General features: G+C 30.5%; 1 protein-coding gene across 2 annotated transcripts; it reads left to right on the forward strand.

Annotated features, from left to right (window-relative positions):
• The first annotated feature begins 6,548 nt into the window (after window positions 1-6,548).
• Window positions 6,549-25,347, forward strand: LOC129920665 (uncharacterized). 2 transcript variants are annotated; one of them, XM_056002119.1, is made up of 7 exons: window positions 6,549-7,126; window positions 7,800-7,970; window positions 16,287-16,591; window positions 22,251-22,361; window positions 22,438-22,830; window positions 23,207-23,513; window positions 24,517-25,347. In XM_056002119.1, the coding sequence occupies exons 2-7, from the start codon at window positions 7,950-7,952 to the stop codon at window positions 24,952-24,954; spliced, it is 1,575 nt and encodes a 524-aa protein (XP_055858094.1). In that variant the 5' UTR covers window positions 6,549-7,126; window positions 7,800-7,949; the 3' UTR covers window positions 24,955-25,347. The 2 variants fall into 2 exon arrangements, with proteins under 2 accessions (XP_055858094.1, XP_055858095.1); XM_056002120.1 differs by having other exon boundaries at window positions 6,549-6,807.
• The last annotated feature ends 1,126 nt before the right edge of the window (window positions 25,348-26,473 follow it).

Below are 26,473 nucleotides of genomic sequence, written 5' to 3' on the forward strand. Positions count from 1 at the left end.
TAATGGTTTGCAGACAAACGACAAAATGCATTTGATCACGGTGCGGTGCCAAAGATGAGTTAGATTTTTCTGTCGTTAGTAACAGGGGCAGATTTAGAAGAGGAAAGTCGGAGCTACTGCCCTGGGCCCCTACGAAATAGGGGCCCCTACAGTGGCCAAAATAAAAAATCATATTCCAACAACTAAACACCATACAGAAAATCAAATAAGAACCTTCATCTTTGTCGTCATAAGAAAAAAACACAAGAGTGCATCGGATTGAGTAATAAGAATTCAAAGCAAGAACAAAAATACATGACCGAAGACAATGAACTTTATCTTCAAAGTACAGGTACAATAGACTTGTTACTTTTACGATAATACGTAATGGCACATGAAAAAGAAGACTTACGTTTTTTAGAAACGTCATATTGCCTATAGTTTGGATTTTTTGTAATCAGCATTAAAAATACCTTGAAACATGTATCATATGTGGATATAATACCATAATCTATTTTTCCTAATTTTGTAAATCATCATCTCGCGGTTTGACCATACAAATCGCGACTATGGATATGATTTGTCTTAAGGATATGCGATTTTTCTAGACTTTTGAAGCAGGTTTTAAACTGCTCAAAATACGATTTGAGCAAAAACTTTTTTTTTTAGCATTAGTTTCGAGGTTGAACCCTTATTTGGCTGGACTATAGGAAATGATCAAAATCTTAAATGTCACACTAAAGATGCGTAAATTTGACAAGGTGACAACTTTACCATCAAGACGTCCACTCATCAATGGATACACAGACTGACAAGGATAAATTGAACGGACAACATGTTGTTCAGGATATTTTAAAAAAGAAAAAAATATTTCGCCTCAACGCTTTAAATCCGGCCATGGTGAGTCACACTGGTTACCTGGTATTGCTTATTCGTATAGGTGTTTCGAGCGTCATCAGCTGATATGTAGGTTAAGAATTTGGATGGTTTAAAGGGCTTTAAGAAAAAGAGTTCTTTATCTCTCAACTTTTCTCTCATCCTCCTTGTTTTCCTCTTTATATCTTTTCTTCTCGTTGCCTTTGCAAATTCAATACCTTGAAGTTACTTGTATTGGAAGCTTTCAACCGCATCATTGACCCCTTTTCAATATAAGGGTTCAGCTTCCAAAAATAATCTTAAAGAGGCAATAACAATAAGCTTCAAACAACGAAATAATCAAAAAAAAATAGTATTTCCTGAAAACCATATGGGCAGATACAGATTGTATGTATACAAAATACACTAAAGGCCAAATAAGATTGAGTGATATAGGTACCTACATTATGTACATACATACATAATGTGCTAATTCGTATAAGGCCAGCAGTGTTTTATAAAAATATGCTGAAAGCAAGTGTTGAAAAAAAAAAAAATGCGCTCATTGATATTTTAAATTTTGATAATTGAAAATTTATCGTTTTCACTTGTTCCAAAAATCTTTTTACATTGCAGATAAACTTATTTGGATAAGAACAGATTTAAAAACAAAATAGTTATTCTAAGGTTTCTTTATTTCATTATATCGATTTAAAATTTTGATTTTCTCGAAGAAAATTTACTCACTAGGTACAATAATTTATTTTATTAGGATTTTTGGCAAAACCTTTCCTTCAAGCAAACCATCAAACTTTAACACCTGGTGCCAAGGGTGGATGTTTGAAAAGCAAAAATGTAAAAATAGTAGGTAAGAATACTTTTCATCTGATTTAGAATGTGACATATTTATTTTGCAATACTAAAGAAGTATGTACTTATAAGAACGTATAGTCATAAAAGACTGTTTTGTTTCGGAAATACATTGAAATAAATTGAAATTCACATCAGAAAAATTCAACCGCACCTAGGAATTGGAATGAACTTATAGTGCTTGCCAGGTTAGATGTAATATCCAATTGCCCAAGGAAATTAGAAACAGCAAATGAACAAAATGTCGATTTCATATTGAGATCAAAATCAAAAAAATAGACAAAAGTTTACAAATAATATATATTCTTACAGACAACAGATTAAAACAAAGATATACAACAATTTGAACTTAAACATTATATAAACGACAATATTATAATTTTAATACGAGCAAGGTGAGTCTTTTTCAAGAATATGTCATAAGTTTGTTTGAAAAAATTAACCAAAAATGACAATTACGACCGTTAACAATTGGCAACCGTGCTGTCAAATTTCCTTTTAAGCAATAAAATAGTAGTAAAATGCCGTATACATACATGTGTACACCAAATTAAAGCTGTATCCGTTCTTTTGTTTCTTTTTTGTTTAAGCTATATCGTATCCATTTTACCTATAAAAAGTTTCTGAATGAAAATTTGAAAGCCCTTGTGACGTCGTCTATGTGAATGAAATTTTCTCGCCGCCTTCTCATGGTTCTGCGCTGATATTCCCTGGTTCATGTAATTCCGTGTGTAACATGGAAATATTTAGATATATCTAAACTTTACTCTCGTACCTATTATAGCCCTTAACAATTTTTGTGTGGGTGGTTATATCGAGAGAATGAGAGAAAACATCGGTTTCACAATCATACGAGTAAAAATAAGAATGTAGGAATTATATTAAATCTTACCAAAAATAACCTTTTAATTTGATTCAGATACGTGTGCCTATACATTTTGTTTTTAATATCGCATTTGAAAATTTCAATTATTTTGAAGATTTTTGCTTAATAGACGTTATAGATATTAGATTGACTTCAAATACATATTTACATGAATTTTGGGTGAACTAAAAAAAAAAAATAAATATAGTAAATAGAAAGAGCAGCTTTCGATAATTTTGGTTTTGAATATGGTAATGAATGAAACATGTTCTAGTTCTTTTGAATTTTTCTAGGAGAAAAAGTTTTCTAATATAGGTATAAATAGGTTACGTTCAGAATGTTTAATAGTTTGTTTAAGTGATTTGTATTCATTTTCAATTTAAATGAAAACTGTTGCTTAGTCCAATATATTTTTCTTTTGCGAATAAAATAAATAAATGAGCTTAAAGAAAATGTTTGTCTTCAAAATTAATTAACTACAGTTTGAACTCAATTGTCTACGCTACATAACCTACTATTCATTAATTTTAAACAGAAGGATATTCCTATAACCCACTTAGCTGTTAGCTGTTAGCTCTTTTCTATTTTCATTTACATTTGCTTTTACAAAAACTTTACCCTCATCAAGAATGTTTTAGTGTTTTTCATTAAGAAAAAGAAAATACCATAGCTCAACCAACAACACGGTACTGTCAGCTGTAATAACAAGCAAAATCTATTAACATTCTTACTCGTTCGTAAAACACATTATAAAAAGGACATCCTCCTACTCGTAGAATAGCGCTAACTTTAAGTAGCAATATTGCTTACTATGCATAATGCAATAGAATACGGGAAAAGTCCCACGCTCTTAAGAAATGTTCACTCTTATGAATGATCAAAAATATTTTAATAGAGAGATGGACCAATAGTTGTTGCAGTTGATGAAAAGAATGTCTGAATTTACCAAGAAAATGTCCTGAAAGGCAAATTCCTTGCAGATGATGAATATAATAGTATATGAAAACACCTTTTATCCCAGATAGAACGGGTAAATTGTATAAACTATTGTCGAAGTGGTTCACTGTGGCGTATGTGGAATATTTTATTTTCATTGATGAAAAAAATGTTTTTAATACCACTTCCAACTATCGTATCGCACTTTAACTTTGTACACATGTAGTTCGGATGACAACACAATATTTTGTGGTCCGGACCCCAAAGAGGGGCATGGGGGGTTGATACACCCCAAATCAATGTATGCTTATATTATGTAGTATGGATGCATAAATTATGATTTGCAGGTACGAGCGCAAGAAATGGTGTTCGGAGGTTCATACCACCCAAGTCGAATTTTACCTAAATGCTCTCAATTATGATAAGACTGAAAAGTAAAGAATGAAATATATAGTTTAAAAACTTAAAATACGCTTTTGTTTTGTGTGAGCTTTGTTGTATAGTTTGACCAGAGCAGAGCGCTCTACGCTTCTTGATTTACCAATTTGATAATAAAATCGTATTTTTAGTTTTTTAAACTAAATATTTTTTACTTTTTTGGACAAGTATTGGTTTCTTTAAAAAAAAATTGGCTAAATAAAACAAACATTACGATTATGGAGAAGCTGAGTTGAAAAATTTGCAGGCATACAATTGTCTAATAGAAAAATTTCGATGGATTTGAGCAGCAAAAACTTTTATGCAAAAACAAAAATGTCATGTTAAGTTTTTGTAAGTTTCTACCATAATAAATAAAATTAGTTTGCCAGTAACGAAGCACAGCCAAATGTATCTACATATTCCCAATGTCTGCTCTGACGCATACAAAACACTTTACCCCAAATCCAATATAACACAAAAAGAGGAAAAATAATTTAATAACATACAACGATGAGAGATGACGTTGGTAGAGGCTTTGAGAGAATCTTAAAGTTACTCCTTTGCAGTTAATTTCTTGGTGTTCAACATCTTATTAGGTCGATATAGGATGATTGTTTTAGTGACGTCAAGGTCGGTTCATCTAAAGTGTTCTCACAGTCGATTTTCCTTCTTATAACATGAGCTATAGACATGAAGCTATTTAATCAGAATAAAAAAGACACCTAGAAATATAGACAATATGAGAGGTAGGTGAATATAGATAAATATACAGTTATACAAATAAACAAGTAAGCAGATTGACAGACAAATAATAAATCGGTTAAAATAGTGAGACAATTAGGCAGTTGAACAGACATTCAGCTATTTATATACTTTCATGTTACATGCAAATACCTATACAGGTAGACAGTTAAACTGATAGGTAGTTGGTACATTGAGACAATAGACGGGAATAACAATAATCATTTTTATCAATAAAAAAAAAACTTCAATGGATCGAAGTTGAGAATTGAGATATGACTGAACCGTACAGAAAGTACTAGCTTTCAAATACAAAAAGAATCATCAAAATCGGTTCATCGAGTCGAAACTTCTCAGATTACAAACATACAAAATTGAGAAGTCGGTTAAAAAGACAGACATGACAGGTTTAATTTTCTAAATACATATAAAATTCAACTAACAAGTAACAGTCACAAATTAAAATTATTGTTATTTCTATAACCTTAAAACACAAATCCATCTTATGCCTGTATATCCTGGAATACGAGTCAAATATAAATATAAATTTAATGAAAATTCCTTTATATCCTGAGATACGAATCAAATATAAATAAAATGAAAGAAATTTAATATTCGAAATCTTTTATAATTCATAATAGAAAATTCATAACAGTGTCTATCAGCTTTGGCCTACATACTTCCAACAATGTAGAACTTAACTTTTAATTTCAAATCCAGCATTATAACAACCATCAACGTGGTTGCCTCCATGTGATTTTCTTGCAACTTTAACTTTAGACAGTTGTCATATATAACAAAACCGTTTAATCTTTAAGCATAAAATATATGTCCTAAATACCGAGGTTTTAGATCTTAGATCTAACCGCCTTTGTTAAACTTTATATACTATTGCAACTTTATAAATTGATTGGTATTGTTAATCGCCACTTGCCAATTGCCAATTGCCACTTTATATGTACCAAAGCATTTTACAACATAGAAATGTAACAGTTGGATGAAGTTTCAATCTATTTTCATTTTGAGAAGTTTTAATAAGACTTTATGGGGACTACACTTTTATAAAGTTTTTATCAGATAAAAAAATAATTTAAATAGAATTTATTGAACCGAAGTGAAATAAGAAATGAAATGAATTCATCATAAACTATTTGTTTTGAATCCGATTGGCAACCCTAGAATATACCTTCAAGCTTCAAGCAATATTTCTTTTCTGCTGATGTAGACTCTGGTAGTTTTTGTGTGAAGAGAGATAGATATGGTACAGCACTATGTGGATTTATCATCCAGATGCAGAGAATGTTCGAACGTTATGTTGAGAGACTGTGGGATGGCGTTTAAAGGCTACAAGAACATCAAACAAGTTGCCCCCCGGCCCCGATAGCTCTCACATCAAACCACAGTTGAAATCACCCTCTGCCCCTTATTCTTTAACCGCGCATATTCCGCCAGAATGAAAGCAATTTCTCAATGAAAAATAAACCTTCCACTCTTTGGCGCTTTAAGTGGACAAGTTCGTATAGGGCCCACCAAAAATTCGGAAAACTTCAAATACAGAGGGTGTTGCTTGCTGCTTTTTGCAACCAACCGCCCACAGCCCCCACTCACGCCCGCCCGTTCGCCCTTCCTAACATTATATCTGATAATACTGTCGTTTTTTTTTTTTTTTTTTCTTTTAAATGTTGATGTTGTTGTTTTTGTTGTTGTTGTTTTTTTGTTACCCAACGTCTCGTCATCACCACCACATAGCGTAGGGGTTGCTTCGAATAACTGAGCTTTTTTGCAGTTGTTACACTTTTCCCTCGGCATGTATCTTAGGTTTGGTAAGTTGGTAGCTTATAGGTGGTAGGTGGTATATTCCAACAGGCTCTAAAAAAAATCCTCCAGAGCCGACAAAGCTGCCTGCCAGCATCCAGAGCCAGCCAACAGCACATATTCAAACAGGCAGTAGAGGCACATATCCATATAGAAGAAAATACGTAAACTACTACCAGTTGGTTGGGATTCATTCAGTCTTTCCCGGAGAACGTTTAAGATAAGTTCTAATATCAAAAAATAAGCAAAATCCATCGCTAGATATAGAAATTCCGTGCGCAAATTTTTTAATATATTAAATAAAGGACAGAAAGAAAAAAAAAACGGTATAGTGTTTAAGAAAAGGCCATTTTATTAATAATTATAAACTATACTTTTATTTCTTTCCACACACCCAGTGTAATTCTTCGAAATTTGGTTTATATATATTTTATATATTTTATTTAAACTCAGAAAAAAAGTACAAAGTTTTAAAGTTTATCTGCATATTCCAACTCTGTGCAGCAAATCAAATAGATTAATCAAGCCCGTGAGCGTAACACACGGTGTAGTGAAATAGTTTAAAAAAAAAAAAACAAAAAACAAAAATTTAAATTAAATAAATTTTCGGTTTGAAAATTTCATTGATTTTGATCTAAGTTATTGGTATGTTTGTCTTTTTGGTTATATTTATTTATTAACACATAATTTTACTATCCACCAACAAATATATACTTACAAATTAACAAAAAATAGACTTCTTCGAAATTTTAAGCATTTCAGCTTACTTCATTCACAAAGTATCTACCTAAATTCAAAGAAAGATGAATGGCGAGGTCCTTCGATGTTTTCGACTATTTCCATTGATATCCCGACGGCGGCGACAACAGCTGTCTGCTGAACTACAACTACGACCAGCACTATTCATTTGTTGTGATGATGATTATAAGATGAAGTAATAATAATATTACAAGATTTTTTTGAAATAGTTCTTGCACCAAAATCAAATCTGCACAACGAATCTGCACCTAAAAAAGAATTAAAATTTTTCACACAATATCAGATTGTTTTAGCCAATTTAGTTAGTTGTCTGCAAATAAAAAAAAAATCACAAATTCAAAATCACAAGTAGACATATGCACTTTAATTTTAATTTAGTTTTCTGTTGGAATAATTACAATTTTGCACAACCTTGCACCTAGCTGTTTTTGTTTCCGAAATATGACAATTTTTATGTTTAAAACCAATCTTGCACTACACTTATCTGTTCACCCTGTTATTTAAATATCAAAACATAAATGTTAATTTAATATTCCTTTTTTTTTTTTAATTCCAATAGTTGCTCGATAATTAATTGTCACTTCATTTCAAAGCGGAAGAGAATAATAATTCCGTTTTTTTCATTCAAAAATAAAAAAAGATATTCAACTTCATTGTTTATCATAATTATTTTTAAATTTTTGAGAAGTGAAAAAATAACTCATCAACTATGCGGCACTGTACAAAAAAGGTAAGTTTATTTAGAATATACACAAATTATTTGTCAACTTTATTTTAAGCAACAAAAAGTATAGTTAACAAGGACATTTTTAGAATTATTAAAAAAAATTTATTTTATCCCATCATAGAAAAAAAGTTTCGTTTGACCAACGAACTGAAAGTGATTGAATTGTTATTCAAAAATTTTAATCACCATTGAGGGTAGTTAAAGAACAGGGGTATTTTTATTTTATATCCATAATGTTTTTGAACTTTCGTAACTGTAACTTTGCCATATTAGTTGAAAATTTTGTGCAAAAATAAAATCATTGCTTTTAGAAAAGCAAAAAAAAAAATAATATAATATAAAATTAAAATCAATTTTAAAGTTCAAGTGACCTCAACTTGAACTTTAAAATTGAATTATATTCAATCGCTCCACTTAATATAAATATAATTTTAATAATTTTTATTATTTTTTCTTCGTTATTATAAAATTTAAACTCAAAAAAGACTTAAAAAGAAAGTCGAATATAGGAATTTTGGTTTGGGATTTTGTTTTGCGGGAAAATGAGTTAATGTTATTGTTGCAATTTTTTTAGGAATTTTGCATTTTTGAAGGGAGAGTAACGGTCAAAGCAAAAACAACAAAAATAATTTTAATAGTAGATTCTACATGAGTGGTATATTTGATGGTTTATCAGTCATGAAATCAGAAACGGAAATTTGTTTTTTTTTTTTATTCGTTTCTATACCAAAAACTAAACTAAAAAAAATTGAAAACTAAACATTTCCGAAATTTTAATATAATATTAATTTCAATTAAATCGTTTCACCCGTTCGTTTTGGCTCCTAATACAGACAGAAATAATTTCGGAATCAACATTTTTTTCACATTCTCTGTGATGACATATGCCATTCTGCATAAAGGATGTAGGTATAGTTCCCAGTAAAATTGAAAAAAAAAAAAAAAATCAATGTTTTTATTTTTGTAATTTGTATACATCATTGTATAATTATGTCATTAACACATAAAAGCATGTACGTGTCATCCGTATTAAATTCCAATTGAGTGCGTTAATTACAAAATGCACCAAGATTCAAAACCAATTACATTCACTTTCTCAATTATTGCGTTCAAGCATTTAATAATGCCAAAACACTTAACGGAGACGGACGTAAACAATAAGGATTAAATGGAGTGTATGGGGATGTTAAAACGTTCAACAACAAATTAAATGGTCAGCAGCCACAAGGCATAAAGGAATGAATGCATGTTGATGGCTATCAGCTTAATTAAATTTTTCGGGGAAAAGTTGAATCAAAAGTAGAGGCAAAAAAAAAAATAGATATAAAAAACATGCATGTACACAATGCACATTGAACATCATGCATGGATCCACAGGACTCTCGGACTCAGAGGACTCAGGAATATGAGTTTCCTTCGAGAGTGCTGCTAGTGGATAGGATAGGATGTGAGGAATTCAATTTTTCATATCGTTTCACAGAGAGACCATTATGCATACGTAAAGAGGATTTATTCATCTTTTTTTTTCATTTTCATCATAATAGGAATGTTTGCCATATGAGTTAGACCTCCGGACAACTAACAAGAATGGTTAAGTTATCCTCACATAACTATAATAGGATTATTTCGAGAGCATTTTGTGGTAAAGTATTTTGCAAATTGGTTGGTCTTTTGTAGGAATTATATCGAATGTGCACTGAGAATGTGTATAGAATAATGATAATGGTTCATGTGCGAGACAACAATAAATATTCAAAAGAATTTTGTGACATTAAATAAAGTTGACAAAATGAAACTGACGTTGTTAGTACGTATTAAACTTGAACTTGACAATATAAAGGAAAACATTTTCAATTGAAAGTTTGTACTTATGAATAGGAGTCCATAGAGAAATATGGTAGATATTTTGCTTGTCGATACAGAGTTGTTTTTGTTTACACATGGTATTGTGGTTCTTAGAAGAAAAAAAGACTTTCATGGTCATAAACATTTAACAGGCTTTTTAACTTTTAAATGACGTTATTTGTATAAACCAAAGGTCATTTTATGTAGGATACAAAAGCCTGATAAATATTTAAAAAGGCTTTATGAACTTGGTCATGAGTTTTTTTTCTATCTAATTAGATATTTTCTGTCTCAATTTATTCCGTTATATTTGGTAGGTTAGGTTAGGTTATATGGGCTGACAGTTGATTTTGTTACCGTCACACTTAGATCAAATTATTATTATTATATTTGGTAACCGCAAGTCTATTACCTACTTATTTTCTATCGGTTCAAACGGTGCAAAAAATATATTTTTAATTAGATATCTTTGGAAACAAATCTCGAAACAAGTTTCCATTTAAGTTACAAAAAATAGAAATCAAATTAAGACACTTTCAGTTAACTCAGCCTGAGCCATTTTCGACCCCCCTCTAACTTCCATACCAAAGATGCCAGAATTTTCAAACTCGCTTCATTTGTTAAGCTGGTAAAAACCAAGCTCCTTGCGATGAGTAGTTTCTGAGATATAGGGCTTCAAAAATTGCAAAAAACCGTAACTGACTCAGAGCTAGTAAGTAATACCAAAAAAATTAAAATTTGAGTATTTTGGAAGGGGGGCGTGGCAACCGCACATTTCTGCTGAATTTTTCATCAAATATTATAAAGCACTTCTAACTATCGTAAAATCTCGAAATTTGATAGAATGATAGAGCTGGTAGTTTATAAAAAGGAAAAAAATTGAAATCTAAGAATTGTAGCCAGGGGGCGTGGCAACCGCCTATTTCCGCTGAATTTTCATCAAATATTGTAGAGCACTTCTAACTATCGTAGAATCTTGATAGAATGGTAGATCTGGTAGTTTATACAAAAGAAAAATTTTAAAATTTGAGAATTTTAGACAAGGGGCGTGGTAACCGCCCATTTTCTCTGAATTTTCATCAATTATAGAGATTTTAGTTTCTACAAAACCTTGCAAAAAGTAGTGAAATCACAACAAAAACATAACTGTTAAAAAAAGAGCCAAGTTCTCCTATGTTGAAATTATGCTGGCACAAAAAGTACTGAAATGTAAAAGTGTACCAAGCTCAAAAGTTTGGCTTTAAATTTGTATCAATTAAATTTTGTTGTGATATAGGTATTTTCACCCAAAGTCAGCAAAAATAACCATGTTTTCCCTATGTTATTACATCTACTCCAATGAGAGTGAGCTGAACAAAATTCTTGATACTGTCATAAGAATAAAAGTACATATCTACCTTCTTCCTCTAGTAAAACAAGCTCTTTCTAAAAAAATAAACAAAAAAAAAAAAAAAACTTTATCTGAATTTCAATACAAAATGACAAATGGTCTTAGTAAGTTTCACAATTTGTTACATCACACGTTCCGGCTATCGTTACCATGCATATACCACAATGGTTTTCAATCAAGAATGTTGCTTTAGGGCTCAGTGGTTGTGTTTGTACGCATACATAGTTTTTATTCCATCAGTTCTTCAACATATTTACCTTGACTGAAATAAATTAGTTTTTAGCAATAGCAATAATGTGCTGCTCCTGGACCCAAAAATTCTAACAAAGCGGTAAATACAATATAAATCATCAAAAAAATTAAATTGTTGAAAAACTTAGTTGACGGATAAAAGACCTTAAATACCACACGTTATCTAAAAAAGAAAACCTTACATTAATCACAGCTGTTCAGGAATGAAATTCGAGTGGGTGTCTCCTGATTTTTTTCTTTTTTTGAGATCGAAATATTCGTGTTTTTTTTTTTTTTTTTTGCTGTTCGTGTTCCTTCTTAACTCTCCTTAGAATATAAGGGAAATGATTGAGGGATAATATGAGGGTGGGGGTGTGGGAGGAGCAGAGTGGTGAATGGTATATGGAATACAATTCTAATAAAAGACCCAGCAGCACAGTTTTGTGTGTTGAAAAACGAACCCAGTTGTGGCACACTGGCGTTGTTAGTGCGGCAGCTCCAATATGTCATGCATATAAAAGCCACCTTCATGCAAATGTGCTTAGACGGTATGTATAGTGTAGTTCTTCTCCTCTTATAATAAGTTTCACTAAATCGAGTTTTGTTGAATGTGGTGCCATACCGGTAGAGATATCTACAAGTAATATAAGAGAAACGCCATCCTTCGTCGATAACACTTTCAAGGTCCCCAAGTATTTTTAGAACATTATTAAACGAAGAAGAGATGACTGATGAAAACTATATTCATCTTAAAGTTTTCTTCTATAACTAACAAGGTTTTTTGTTTATGGTCTTCTTTTCTGAAAGTTTTACATATCAGAGTTTTTGTAGAAAAAAAAAACAGAAGGAAAGAAGGATATTTTTATCAATCTTAATAAGACTTGATTGAAATATTGCATCAGGCATCCATTTACATTTATACAGATTGATTTGATGTATGCTAGCTAAGTATCCATCTTAGGCGGGGTTGATTCGAGAGTTGGTGTTAAAAAAAGTTGGAGGACTACAACAGCGTTCAAATAGGTGTTTAGTTGTTAAACAGAAATAGATTTTTTAGTTTAGATAGATTTTTTATTTTTCATATTTTTAAGAGTTTGAAAATACAATATTTAAGATTCATAAAATCTTTTGAGCATGGAATTGCCGTTCGTCCGATTGACAATCCAATTTATACTCTATATAAGTTTAATAAATGATATTAATTAAATATATAAGACATTGTTTTAATTTACAATAACTATCAATTTTTTTTTTAATTAATAAATAATTGTTTAACAATTTCAAAAATCACCGTTTATAATTCTGCTCCTATAGTTAAGAGCTATTTTTAAAAATTCATACAGTTTATCTACATTCATTTGATTTAACAAAGCTATACAATATTCGAGGAGAGTACGATAACTTAGGAGACAAGAATTGATAACGATATTTTGTAGAGGAGTTTAATACAATCATTTTTTACTATGGGAGGGGGGGACTATCTCCCCGAGTTTAGGCGGGAGGGGCAATTTTCTAAAATATTAAGAAAAACAAATATTAAAAAACTACAGCAACACTTACAGTTATGAATGATACAAAAGAAACTTTGAAAGTATTTAATGTGTTTTTTTTTTTAACTTTTTTTCCCAAATTTTGACTTTGAAGTTGATTATTTCGAGAACAGTTAATTAAAGTAATTTGATTTAAAAACTAGAATTAAGTGTAGGTACAATTCTGGCTTTTGAAAAAGGTATCATTCATGTTGCCGTGGTTTTTTAATATTTTTTTTTTTATTTTTCGTCATATTTTAGAAAATTGCCCATCCCGCCTAAAAGGGGGGAGATAGACACCCCCCCCCCCTCACATAGTAAACAATTATTGCATTTAACTCAGTCAATTCTTGTCGCCTAAGTTATCGTACTCGTGTCCAATATTCTTCTGTTAAGTTATCATTTCCAAGTACGTTCTTCTTATTTCTCGCAAAACTGGTCAGCATCCCAAAAAATGAATATCTTCTCGTTCCCTCCGGTTGAATAAATCGCAAAAAAATTGGTAGGTCGCCTCTATGAGGTATGTAATTGAGTTGAAGCAATTCGCTTCAAGCGATTATGTTCTGATTTACGAGAAATACTGAAACCAAATTCGGTGGATTCGAAAGGTAACTTGTACTGTATGTATTTGGTTTCAGTATATACAGTAGCGAGCAAAAAAAATGCAAACAATAAAAACATTTGCATTTTTTTGCTCGTCTTAAAACGCATATTTAGGTAGACTTTTGACCAAATAATGCTTTTGGAGTAAAATATTCCACAAATTGACTCTGTTTAATGAAAATAAAACAGTTTCAATATGCTAAATTTGGTAACTTACTTCTTGTTCAAAACTCTTTATAGTTTTTTCGTTTGCATTTTTTTTGCTCGCTACTGTAGGTATCTGTTATTATTGTTGAAGAATTTTGAGCAGCCCTAGTAACATGAAAGATGTACAGGTGAGCCAGGCTCTCATAATGTTTGATGGAGCAATATATCCAAATAGCCATTAAGCCAAGGGTTACTTTTGACCTTTTAAGACCTTAATTTCTGTTTGTTTTTTTGCTATCATACTCATGATAGGCCTTAAAATTGCTTCCAAGAACTCAAAACCCATATAATTGCAAGTTGTTTTGTGGAATCCAAGATTTTTCTTTTTCTTCAAACTGACCGTAAAACATTAGGTACCTTAAAGTGCATTTTTTTTTTTGCAGAATTCCATTTTTACTAAACAAAATAAAGTATCCAATCATGCTTTGAAAAAGTAGTTTTCTTATTCACCCAGAGTTAGAAAAATAAATAAATAAACAAAGCAGAGTACACCCTATACCTTATATCAATTATGGCTGCCTGTGTTACCTTTGACTTTACACATTTATCCTATATCAAACAAATCTCTGTTAGCTTTGAGTAAATACCTAAGTATGATGGAACTTTTAACATTTTTGGGAAATGAAAATTAAATAAACACAGAGCAACTTTTCGCACTTATCTCCACCCCATCGATCCATATGAATCTCATATAACCATCATGATATAAAGTACCTATGGACCCAATGCACCACGGACACAAGTTAATTCAGAATTCATTAAATATGAATAGTATAAACTTTTCATTTTGCTTATGTTTCCGATTACGTTTCCGTTTTTGCTTTTGATTACCGTTTATGCAAAAACTTTAAGTGGGATGCATTCTTCCATCATAAACGATGTTTAGAATGGACAAATATGACCAATGGCGGAGGAAGTTTTTATACAATGTTATCATAAACTGTTTTTAATTCAGTTCTTGTTAGATTTTTGTATATGTTCTGTGGAAAATTTATTTTAGAACAAGTTCAAACTAAGGCACGTGTGGTGTGCAATTTTGACTAAGTTAAGCACGATTTATTGAGTAAGTTGTTGTAGGCATAAGTATGATCGAGTAAAAAATATGAAAAGTCATTTGCATTTGTTGAAAGCTGCACAAGCACTTTAAAATTTTGTTTGGAAAATAAAAACAAGAACTTGGATTAACTGGTATGAAAATGAATTTGACATGGAAAATGATGTCCAAAATTCGTTAGATCTGTTTTAAAAACTATACATACATATTTTTCAAAAAATTTTTTTTTCGATTTTTTAATGGGATACCCCTGCATTATGTTCTACCATATAAGCATAGTATATGGTATTTTTTTTTCGATTTTAATATTAAAATTTAGGGGTCGCTACCATTCACTAAAGATTTAAGTAAAAAAAAAGATCAATTTCAACTTTTTTGTTAGGTACAATACAAAGACCCGATTTTTCAATCTTTTAATAAACAGTCAGTTAACTGTCTGACGAATAAAGATATTAGGCTCATAAACAATCAGATAAAAACATTGAATTTTTCAATTAAGAGATCACTTAGTTAGCTATTTTACAGAATAACACAAACAAAAAATGTCGAATTCAAAAATTTTTATTCCGCTGTATTTTTTATCAAAATTTCTTTCAAAACAGCTAAAGATTTAATATAAAGTACTTAATTCTGATAACAAATTTTAAATTTTTGGGAAAAAAAAAACAAAATTTGGTGTATTTTTCAAAACTTTGAATTGTGGTAGCGACCCCTAGAACGTGTGTAAACTGGCCCAAATTTTACCCAATTTATATTTAAGGCAGGAAGAACAAAATGAAAGGGTGTCCCATTAAAATTTCGAAAATTGATTTTTAAGAAGCACCCTAATGAATATGAATATTTCCAACGTTTTGATTTTGATAAACTCTGGGAAATAGAATACAATTTTAATAACAAAATAGAAAAAAATTATTTAAGTGATTTAAAATTATTTAAGTACTTTTGAGAAACTGTAGCTTTGCAACAGGTAACTGTGCAAAAGCAAAACAATTCATTCAAAAGTATAAAGAACTTATGACCAATTTCAAGTACCTACTAGACACAGACAGCATTCCTATTTAACTATGCTAACAATGACCAGAGATATCGAAATAATAAATAAAAATAGAACTTTATGAAAATACATAAATATAAGCTCCAAAGATATTCAAGAAGACATTATAAGAGGCATACCTAAAGAAATAAAAAAAAATTTAAAAATATTCATCACAATTGAAACTTACCAGAAGTAGAATTAAATCCCACTTAAGCTTGTTGAATTTTATTTAACAGAGAACAGATAAAGTTTTGTGAATGTACTTACCTTTTGAATCACAAATCTGATTTAATTTGCTTTACTTCGAGTTTTTTTTTAATTTGTAACCATTCAATCGGTACTCGAAATTTCTTTTCTCTCTTGTACTTTAGATTTATTCATTTATATATAAATTTTTTTAATATCAATCTAATATAATTTTCAGGTTCATTATCATGCAACCAGAATCATTCAAATCATCCTACTTCTGATTTTTTCACTGAGAACCTGTTCAGTTAACGGTCAAATATCGCATCATTCAGAATATGAAATTGCAACCGGGCGCCGCAGTGGTGTTGGGTCGAATGGTGTTGGTGCTAGTGGTAGTGCTGCCACCAGCGATAGTAACGAAGATGAAAGCATAAGCAATCAACCGAATGGAATGCATACAAACGGTGAGATACTTGGTCCTAAATCATTCCCTTTGAGTGCACAAGAACCAAGTTGTGAAGAACTACGTGCTATGTGGATGTAAGTATTTATATTTTTGAAAAATAAAAAAAAAAAGTTGAATCAATCATTTTTAAAAATAAAAATTACATCTGACACAGGATGAAATTTTTTTGTTATTGCGTCACTATCCTTAATTCTAGAAACAAGTGGTTCTGGTTGGGCGCCACCTTGGCAACTCAATTTGGGATGAACATTAATTTCCTTATATTTAGCTTTTGAAGTATATAAATATGGCAGAATATATTAAAGACCTTTATCCACCCCTTTTTCGAGCCAAACGCCTCCTAAGTCTTTTTTTCTTTCATAATATGATATAAATTTTTGTTTTAAAAGGATTACCTGAATGATATGTGAATAAAACTTAAATACCCAGACATACCAAATTAATAAATGAAGCTAGATCGCCAGAGCATACCGAAATACTGTCTGTTTGAAAAAAAAACATTGAAGGATTTTTTTTCAGAAGTGGGTGGTTAATGTATATAGTGAGCAATATCATAAGGTCAAACGTATTGAAAGTTATTTTTATCCTGATTCGTGATTGCCTTTTTATTCTTATATAGCATAAACGTTCACAAGCATTCTTGAGTTTGAATATGAAAAAGAAGTATATAATAATTTAAACAAAAACACCATTTTAAAAAGATTTTATTTTAAATGCCAGCGGCAACTACTCTAACCATGCTTATTTGAACGGTCGAGTCGTTGACAAATTGTGCACAATATCTAACTGTAAAATGAAAGGTAAATGAGAAAGAGCATAAAATGTTTTGGTATACTCTAACTATGCAACCCAAGGACAAGGAAAAGAAAACTTAAACCAATACAAGAATAAAATTAAATTTGTTTCATTTTTTTTCTGATATTTATATAGGAGTGACTTAAGTGAAATAAGATATTTGAAACCAAGTGAGGAAATATTTTTCTCTCTAGATATCAAAGTAATCTAATTTCACAATTCATAACAATAATCCCCCCTGAACTTGCATAACTCAAGGGGAAAATGAAACTCTGAAGAACGTTTCGATAAAAGACTTTAAGCTTATTTGTGTCCCTAAGAAGATTGACTGAAACGACCAGAACATTTTTGCATGAAATCAATTCTTTAGTAGAGATAAATTGATATGAGCAATAGAAACTGTTTAGGATTTTCTTTAGCGAAGTATGTCAAACATTCGCAACAGTGAACCACTTTTAAATAAAATAATAATGAAGAATCAAACAAATTCATACAAATATTTGTATGCAATCTTTCGATTTTTCATTTATCTTTTATTTAAAAATGGTTCACTGTGGTGTATACGTAACATGTTTTTGTCTTAAATTAAGAAGTAGTTATCTGTGGACCAAAGTCTCTAAACAAGTTTTGGCTTGCAGATACGAGTTCACAGTGACCAGAGTTATGCATTTGGGTATATTATTGTATTTCACCCAAACATTTTCTTACATTCCGAAGCTGATAACCAAAATTTCAAAGAATAAAAGATATGAGTTCATTATCAGGCTTATGTATTCAGGTAAAGAAATCTATTTTTTTAATTTTCGAAAAAAAACCAAGAAGTTGCCAAAAAAATACATTTTCCAAAATTTTCACAAAGTCCATCGAGTGAGATATCAAAAGAAAGTTCTTTTTAAGCTGAAATATTGTTTTATTTTTTTCTTAACTTAAAACATAATTGTGTTGGATTTTTCATACGCTCTTTATAACGCTTTTCATTTAAACGTACCATCTCGCGTACTTAGAGAGTGTGTTCAAGTAAATGAGCATTGCGTTTATGATTTAATGATATTTTTAATTCTTAGATGCTACAAAAAACACCACAATAAATTACACGGTGTTACAAAAATGAGGTTTCAAAATATACGCGGACGGAGACCTATCAGGTTTTGTAGAGCTAGTCGCACTGATTACGAAACGGTATTTGAAAATCCCCTAACACCTTCAAAATCTGGAGTTACGGACAAAAAACGGTTTTTTGGACCTTCACCCATTGAAAAAATTCTAGCTTCGTCAATTTTTTATTTTTTTACAGTTTCTGATAGAAGATACATAAATATACCTTTTCAACAATGTATAAAACATGTAACTCGGTTAAACCACTTAGAATTTATAAGCTGTCAAAGTTCAAAAATTCCATTTTTTTCGACATTTGCCCAACTTCGGCATCAATTTAAAGTATATGTTTTCAAAACAACATGCTATTTAAAAAATATATTCTAAAACAATATCTATTTCCCAATCAATCTAGGTATTTTTTATGAAAATCACTTCAAAATTGGTTAAAAAAAAAAAAAATTTCGATTTCAACCCAGATACAGAAATTCGATAACTTGGGAGCCAGGATTTGATAACGAGTTTTTGTAGAGGAGCTCAATACAAACATTTTTTTCTTTGGGAGGGGGGTCTATCTCTCCCCGTTTAGGTAGGAGGGGCATTTTTCTAAAAAAAAATTATCAAAATAAAAAAAAATTATTAAAATTATTAAAAAATTAGGTAAAGAACAAAAATGTTGTTTCGGCACGTAGTAGGGTAACTTGGGAGCCAGGATTTGATAACGAGTTTTTGTAGAGGAGCTCAATACAAACATTTTTTTCTTTGGGAGGGGGGTCTATCTCTCCCCGTTTAGGTAGGAGGGGCATTTTTCTAAAAAAAATTATCAAAATAAAAAAAAATTATTAAAAAACACTTACAGTAATAAATGATACCATTTCCGAAACGAAAAATTGTACATTTGATTCTAATTTTTAAATCAATATAATATAACCAATAGTTTTTGAAAAAATCGATTTCAAAGTTAAAAATAGGCGAAACAAAATTTTTTAAAACTCATTTTATACTTTTTTTGTCCAGACTGTGAATTTTAATAAAAAAAAATTACTCACCCAGAAAACTACCTCAATTGATTCCTTATCGAACAGTGAAAACTATATGTTTCTATGTCTTCTAGTTGAGAAAATTGAAAAATAAAAACAAATAAAAACAAAAAATATTTTGAAAAAAGAAAAATCTGATAAAATAATTTTTCAATTTTCTCAAAAACTAGAAGACATAGGTAGAAACATATAGCTTTCACTGTTTGATAAGGAATCAATTGAGGTAGTTTTCTGACGAAGTTTTCTGAATTGACGAAGCTAGAATTTTTTCAATGGGTGAAGATCCAAAAAACCGTTTTTTGCCCGTAACTCCAGAAACGGAATTTTCAAATACCGTTTCGTATTCAGTGCGACTAGCTCTACAAAACCTGATAGGTCTCCGCCCGCGTATATTTTGAGTGTTACACCGTGTTATCTAAAAATCAAGCCTATCTCCTTAGTTTCAAATTGTCGGAAGAATCGCGGTTTGATTGAATGGATTGCTAAAAAGAGACTTCAATCATCAAATTGATGTAGATAAATCTACTTTCACTAAACTGGCACCTCGTCATTTTGTTTTATTTAGCGAGGTTGATGTTTGGTAAGTATAAGAGTAAATAAATAAAAATATCATTTTCTTACCCTTGAGTATAATATTCTGTGTCCATTTAACCCAGGACTGATATACATTCAACTTACACAGTTAAAACCCCTTCAATCTACTTGGCAAACAGTTGTTTGTATTTCCTTATTAGCTCCTGTATAAAATAAGACATAATATTTGAAAAGGATAACACTGTTTTTAATTTGTTTACAAAGGACCACTCTTCATAATCCATTAACATTATAAAGGCTTTAATAGGAACCCCTTAAAAAAACTTTGTGCGGTAATTGTTTGTGTGTAGCAATTCAACAAGTTATAAAGTAAAGTACCTACTGTGCTAAAAGGATCAATACCTTATAGACGTATATTATATATTTTATATATGTATATTCTGTTGATGGATATTTGAAAATGATTTAATTATATAAAATAATCTACCAAATTACCAGCGTAAATATTAAAAATACCCAAAAGAATTTGATTTTTTTTTTGCTTCAAATTACTAAAAATAAGGGCGACTTAGGCCTCAGCCACACCTAAAATCTTAAATTGAATATGTGTGTATAAATAATATGTAGATACTCGTACCTGCGTATACCCGAATATTGTATACAAATTGGAATGTTATTGCGTTAATCGCAACTTTTTTGTTTTCCTAAAAGAGGAAAACTCAATTATAACTTGATTCCTAAAAAGGAACACCTACCCGTGCAACATCATACTGAATGTACTTTGAGCCTTTTAACATTAAATTCTCATTCTGAAAAGAGCCTATCAGTCCGCACACATTACCTGGAGCTTTTTTGGGGTCGTAATTTCACAACATTCATAGTACACCGCATATTTTTTTTGTTTGTTTTAATCACCCTCAACCAGACCCAACTGAATCAACTTATTCGTCTTGTGCTTATAAATGCTTGTGGTTATAAATGCTTATCCTGCTGTCTTTCGGATTCAACAAATGTTTTCTCCACTATTTCCCTTCTCCTGAAAAAAAATCATTACAAGAGTGCGAAGATAAACATAAAAATCCTCTTTTGTCGGTCGTCTTAAATAACATTCCTTCGTTTGAATAACACTCTCTTATTCAAACTCATACTAAAATTTGGGGTATACATATGAACTTGTATTTGGAACGTGTTCGAGTTCGATTTGCCTCTTTTTTTACAATAATTGTAGCCCTTGAATGAAAAGCTATACACTTTAAAAGCTCTTTCTAGATGAAAGAAAATACATCTATTTTGCGGAGAAAGACATGGCAATCGGAAATTGGGAAAATACAAATAAATGTACAAACACCCAAAAATTGTTTCTCATCTAGCTCCGGATACCACATCTGCTCTCAAAGCCAAGGGGTGGGTTTTATTTAATGAAAACCAGAAAGGTTCTAATCGCTTCTGCTGTTCATTCACTTTTATTCTTCATCTGCGAGCTGATTTTTCAAACTCGTCTACTATAGCTTGAAATAATTTTCTTAAAATACATTTTGTCATATCCTCTCCTCTCTTAATCATTACTGTTGAGTAAAACAATAACATCAAGCTGGACAAATAATTCCTTAAGCTACACAGGTCTTGATCAAAATTCCCAAAGCGACACACTTTCAACACTTTCTGTCTCCAACTCAATCGCATATGAAGTTCAAACTATCGCCTTAAAGCTTCAATACTCTTTCGAACATATCAAAACTTGTAAAAAAAAGATCATACAACTTGTTTCCCGTATTTTCTAACGGGTATTCTTTGAATTGTAAGAAAATTGGAGCATAATGATTTGTGAATATCGTATCTCCTTGTCTTGAGAAAATTAATCAAATTCACAACATCTACGTAAAACCTAAGTTACTCATGTTAATAACACACCTCTCGTTGGCCGGAATTAATGATAACAATCAAATAAGACATAATATAGGGGTCCAATAATTTTGCCTGTCAGTGAGCTCATAGACAGGTCGATTTAACATAAATTCGTTCTTACGATCACAAAGCTTGTGCTTGAATTTGTGTTGCACGAAGGCACGAACTATGTACCAACCAAGTATAGATAGGTTTGACAGAGTCATTGCCAACGCAATACTACACACAAAACAAAATTTCCATCCAATAACTTACTGCCTTTCCATTATTAAAAAAAAAAATTGCTTTCCAATTCGAACTAATTTTACTGTTTGCCGAATTTAAAAGTCCCATTATACTTATTTTTTGTTAAATTTTTTCTCAGATTTTCTAAAAGACAATCGAGAGCTGCAGAAATGTCCAATGAAATACCAACATATCGCGACCCCTTCGCATATAATGTATGGGAACCATATCCTTCAGGACGAGGCATTGGGTAAGTTTGTTAACCACATGCAGTTTTCTCACTTAAATGTGTGTGTCCATATAATTACACTTGAAAAAATATATAGATCACGAACAATTTCGCATTATCGAGAACCTGCTCGACCAGTGTTTGGTCGTGTTATTAGTCGCGAACCTGTTGTCTTACAACGATTACCCGTACGTTCAAGAATTTTGGAGGATGTACCACCAAGAATGTATGGATCAGAGAGTCGATCAGCAATGCCATCAATATCTAGTGGAGTTGGACCAAGACGTTATATGCAATATAGATTTGGCGGCTCACCTAATGGCAATGCTCAGGCCAATACCAATAATCAAATTCTTGTTCATCAGGGTAGTTTTCAAAAATTAAAAGAGCTTATATGGACTGAACGTGCCAAAGAACTAACACAACAGAGGAAAGCTGAAGAATTGGCAGCACGAGCAGCAGCACTTAAAGAAATTGCAGCTGGTCAATTGTAAGAACTATATAATTTTGTATAGTTTCATCATTTTTCATTGCATGTTTTATTTTTCATAAAACTAAGTCGTCTAATAAGATTATTTGTGTGGATAACCATTTTGATTAAAAAAAATATAGTTGACAGATTTAATTATTTTTTGTGATAAAATAATCAAAAAAGTTAATTTTGGCGGCGAAATTTATATAAAATCACCACTGTGAAAATACGCAACCTTATGAAATAAACCAAATAAATATATAATGTCATTCACACTTAATTCACTTGTTCCGAACTTTTTTTCTTTTTACTAACGACTTTAAACTGCAAACTAAATTACGAAATTAACCTACATAAACTGATTTAGCTAAGAGAATTTATAATTTATTTTCAGGATAAATAGGCAACTAGAGCAAAATGATGAACCAATGCTCAATGAGGAAAATCTCAGCCCCGACCAGCAGGAGCAGCATTACCACCATAATACCGATAGCAGAATATCAATTGGTAATAGCCAACAACCAGGAGGAATAAAATCGATTTTCTCTGGCAATCCATCGAATCCGAATTCTGCACGCTCTGGTAGGCTTTCATTGCCAAGCATGATTGGAAGTGATGCCAGAGAACGAGGCAACTTACAAAGAAGTTTCCCTATGCGCCCATCACACTTTCGTGAACGCAATCGAGTACTGTTCCGGCAAGTGAGTTACTTTTGATTATGTCCTTTATTTGTTTGCACAGTTCTACCATAACCGTTGGCCACTTTAAATGAATGCACAGGTACACCCAGTATCACTTGATTGAGATTATTTTTTTTTATAAAAACTCTATGAGTTTGAGCTCCATTCATAACTGCAAACCAAAAGTTTCTTCGAGGTTTGGTTGCTTAAATATATATATTTTTTAAAGTTCATTGTGAACTATGCATTTTGTGCAACGAGATAAAAAAGATCAAGGGTGCATATCTTTTCTGGACTTCATGGTCACCTGGTGCATGGATCTTTTTTTCTTTAATTCTTAGGCAAATAGGTACCTACATACGGAAAAAAGTCTCAAAAGTTTGCAAATATGAGTTTCAAGCAACCATGTTATAAGGAGACAAGGTAATATCATGCACAGATAGTCAGTAACGAGAACTTTAAGATGAAAGAAAAAATGATGTCTTCCTAAGTTTTTGACAGCAAATTTTGCACAGATGCGCAGAACAGATTATTATTTTTTTGGAGCTTGGAGATCCAGTAAGAGATTTAGTAATTGCTCAATTTGAAGCAAGGTCAACATATTATTATTTTTTCATGTGGCTTCAATCAATTGACTCGCACTTTTTATGTCTATATGTGTATTGATTTTTGTTTGCTTTAAGGAAATATATATTGCATTTGTTCTTGTTGCAAAAGAATTATTATTAAGTTCATGATTTTCAATTAAATTTTTCATATTGGATGTCGTAAATAATATTGGTTTTTACACAAAAGTTTCTTTATGAAGGTTTGAATGGATTTTTAATGATATTTTGGGGGAATTTATTGAGGTATTTCGTATTGAAACTTGTAGGTACTTTACAAAAGTTTAAAGGTTAATAAAGGTTGAAAGGTTTTAACATTTAATTACATTTATACGAAAAAAAATTTAATTTTTGTGTTTCAATTTTTTATTCATTTATTTCTTTTTTGTGTTTTTCTTTAATATATTTTGTACTTGAAGTCAACACCCTCAGATTATTACCAACGTGAATCAAGAAGTGAACCATTGAAAACCATACCATATGAACAACAATTCGATATAAAATCTAGACCTAACAACCCTGCCAATAATAGAGATATAACATTCGGCAATAATAATAACAATGACATCCAGTACCAGACAAACATTCCTATTTCGAATAATGATATTCAACAACAATCAACGGAAATGCAACAACAATTAGCCGATCTGTATCAGAAATTATATCAAATTGATCAAATATCCTTTTTGGCAGCAGGATATCCATCGATATCTTCTGCAAAAACAAAATTGAATTATGACGACAACAATAATATTATTGTAAGTGATGGTAATGGTAATGGCAACAGCCGCAAACGTAGGAGTGTTTTGCCTAATATTAATTATGTGGAACATCCATTAAGTAGTGATAGCTACTAAAGAAATTATGATTTTATTCTTATTAAAAACAAAAAAAATTATCAAATTCAAATATAAATGAAGCTTATTGTCATTCCAACCTTGGCTGTTAAAAAAAAATAATTATAAATGACCTTTATTTTATGTAAATTTGAATGAAACGAGGGTAAGCTAATATATACATAAATTATATACATTCATATATACAAAAATTTAAAATACTCAAAAATCTATTCATACTTCAAGATAATAATTATCAAAAACAATGCAAATTGTTATGTTAAAACCTTTAGAATAGCAATGTTTCAAGTGTTACGAATATGAAAGCATATTGTCAATACTGAATTGTTTGGATCTTAAATTATGTATGTTTAAATATTCTTGTTTTTTTTTTTAATTTCTTTTGCATATCTTACATTTATCATTGTTTTTTTTTGGCATTAAAGGTTTTTGTTTTCAAAGAAATATTTTTTTCCCTAGTTTTTCTGTGGTGATGGATTGCATAATGAAAATTCATAAAACAAAACCTTTATTTTAATTATTAATTATTATTATAATCTATTAATTTACCAAGCAATATATTTACCAAATTTTTTAAAATTGCTTTTGCAAAATATTTGTTTTTGTTTTGCAATGGAATATAATTTGAGTCTAGTCTTCCAATAAATTGGTCTTGGCGTTTTTTTTTTTTTTCTTATTTCTATTTATTTTCTTTTATAAACTTAAAAAGTTTAGATTATTTCGCCTAGATACATATTTTTCCCTCTTATTAATGACAATAATAATGTTAGTGAAATATTACACATGAAATACATTTCTTTTAGAAATTTAATAATGTTGTGTGTATTATTAAATGTACGCTTTCATAGTGAAAATGTGACAATAAGCCAACAAGTTTTTAAGAAAAGGCCGTAGATTAAAAAAAAAAATTTAAACAAAATTAAAAACATAATAATTTTGCATCAATAATAATATATTTTGCTAAACACATATCCTTTAAACATTAATCAGGGATATAATAATACTAAAACATATATGAACTAACGACTATATATTTATATAAAACCACAAAGGATTATAAAAAATATTTTAAGGAAGGTTAAAAGAAAAGAGAAATGTATTTTATATAAAAAAAAGAGCAACATACTTTACTATTTTCTATACATGAATGAGGATTTATCGACACCTTTCATAAACTTTTTTTAAGCACTAATTGATTTAAAACCGAAGCATTAAAATAATTTCTTCCTTTTATGATGACATAAAGCGCCGTACGCCGTCGCACAGTGGCCCGCTTTGACTTTTTTGGATGCTAATGTCATATCTTCTAAACGAATAAGAATGTCTTTATATTTTTTTTTTTTTTTTTTTTTAATTTCCAAGGGTAAGAAAATGGTGATGATCAAAATTTTAAGAGGGTGTTCCAGAAATTGGTGTTAAAGTAATGAGTTTTAACTAAGGTGATAAAAATAATGGATATTTGTATCTTAATAATTACAAAGCATATGAAGAAAAATAACCCAAAACAATTTTGGAAGCT

Source organism: Episyrphus balteatus, chromosome X, assembly GCF_945859705.1.
Source record: "Episyrphus balteatus chromosome X, idEpiBalt1.1, whole genome shotgun sequence".
Classification (NCBI taxonomy): domain Eukaryota; kingdom Metazoa; phylum Arthropoda; class Insecta; order Diptera; family Syrphidae; genus Episyrphus; species Episyrphus balteatus.

Excerpts from the sequence above, each read along its gene's own strand:
- LOC129920665 (XM_056002119.1), top strand. The coding sequence starts at position 7,950 with ATGCGGCACTGTACAAAAAAG. Across the intron at positions 7,971-16,286 it reads TGCGGCACTGTACAAAAAAG|GTTCATTATCATGCAACCAG; the intron begins GTAAGTTTATTT and ends TATAATTTTCAG. Across the intron at positions 22,362-22,437 it reads CCTTCAGGACGAGGCATTGG|ATCACGAACAATTTCGCATT; the intron begins GTAAGTTTGTTA and ends AAAAATATATAG.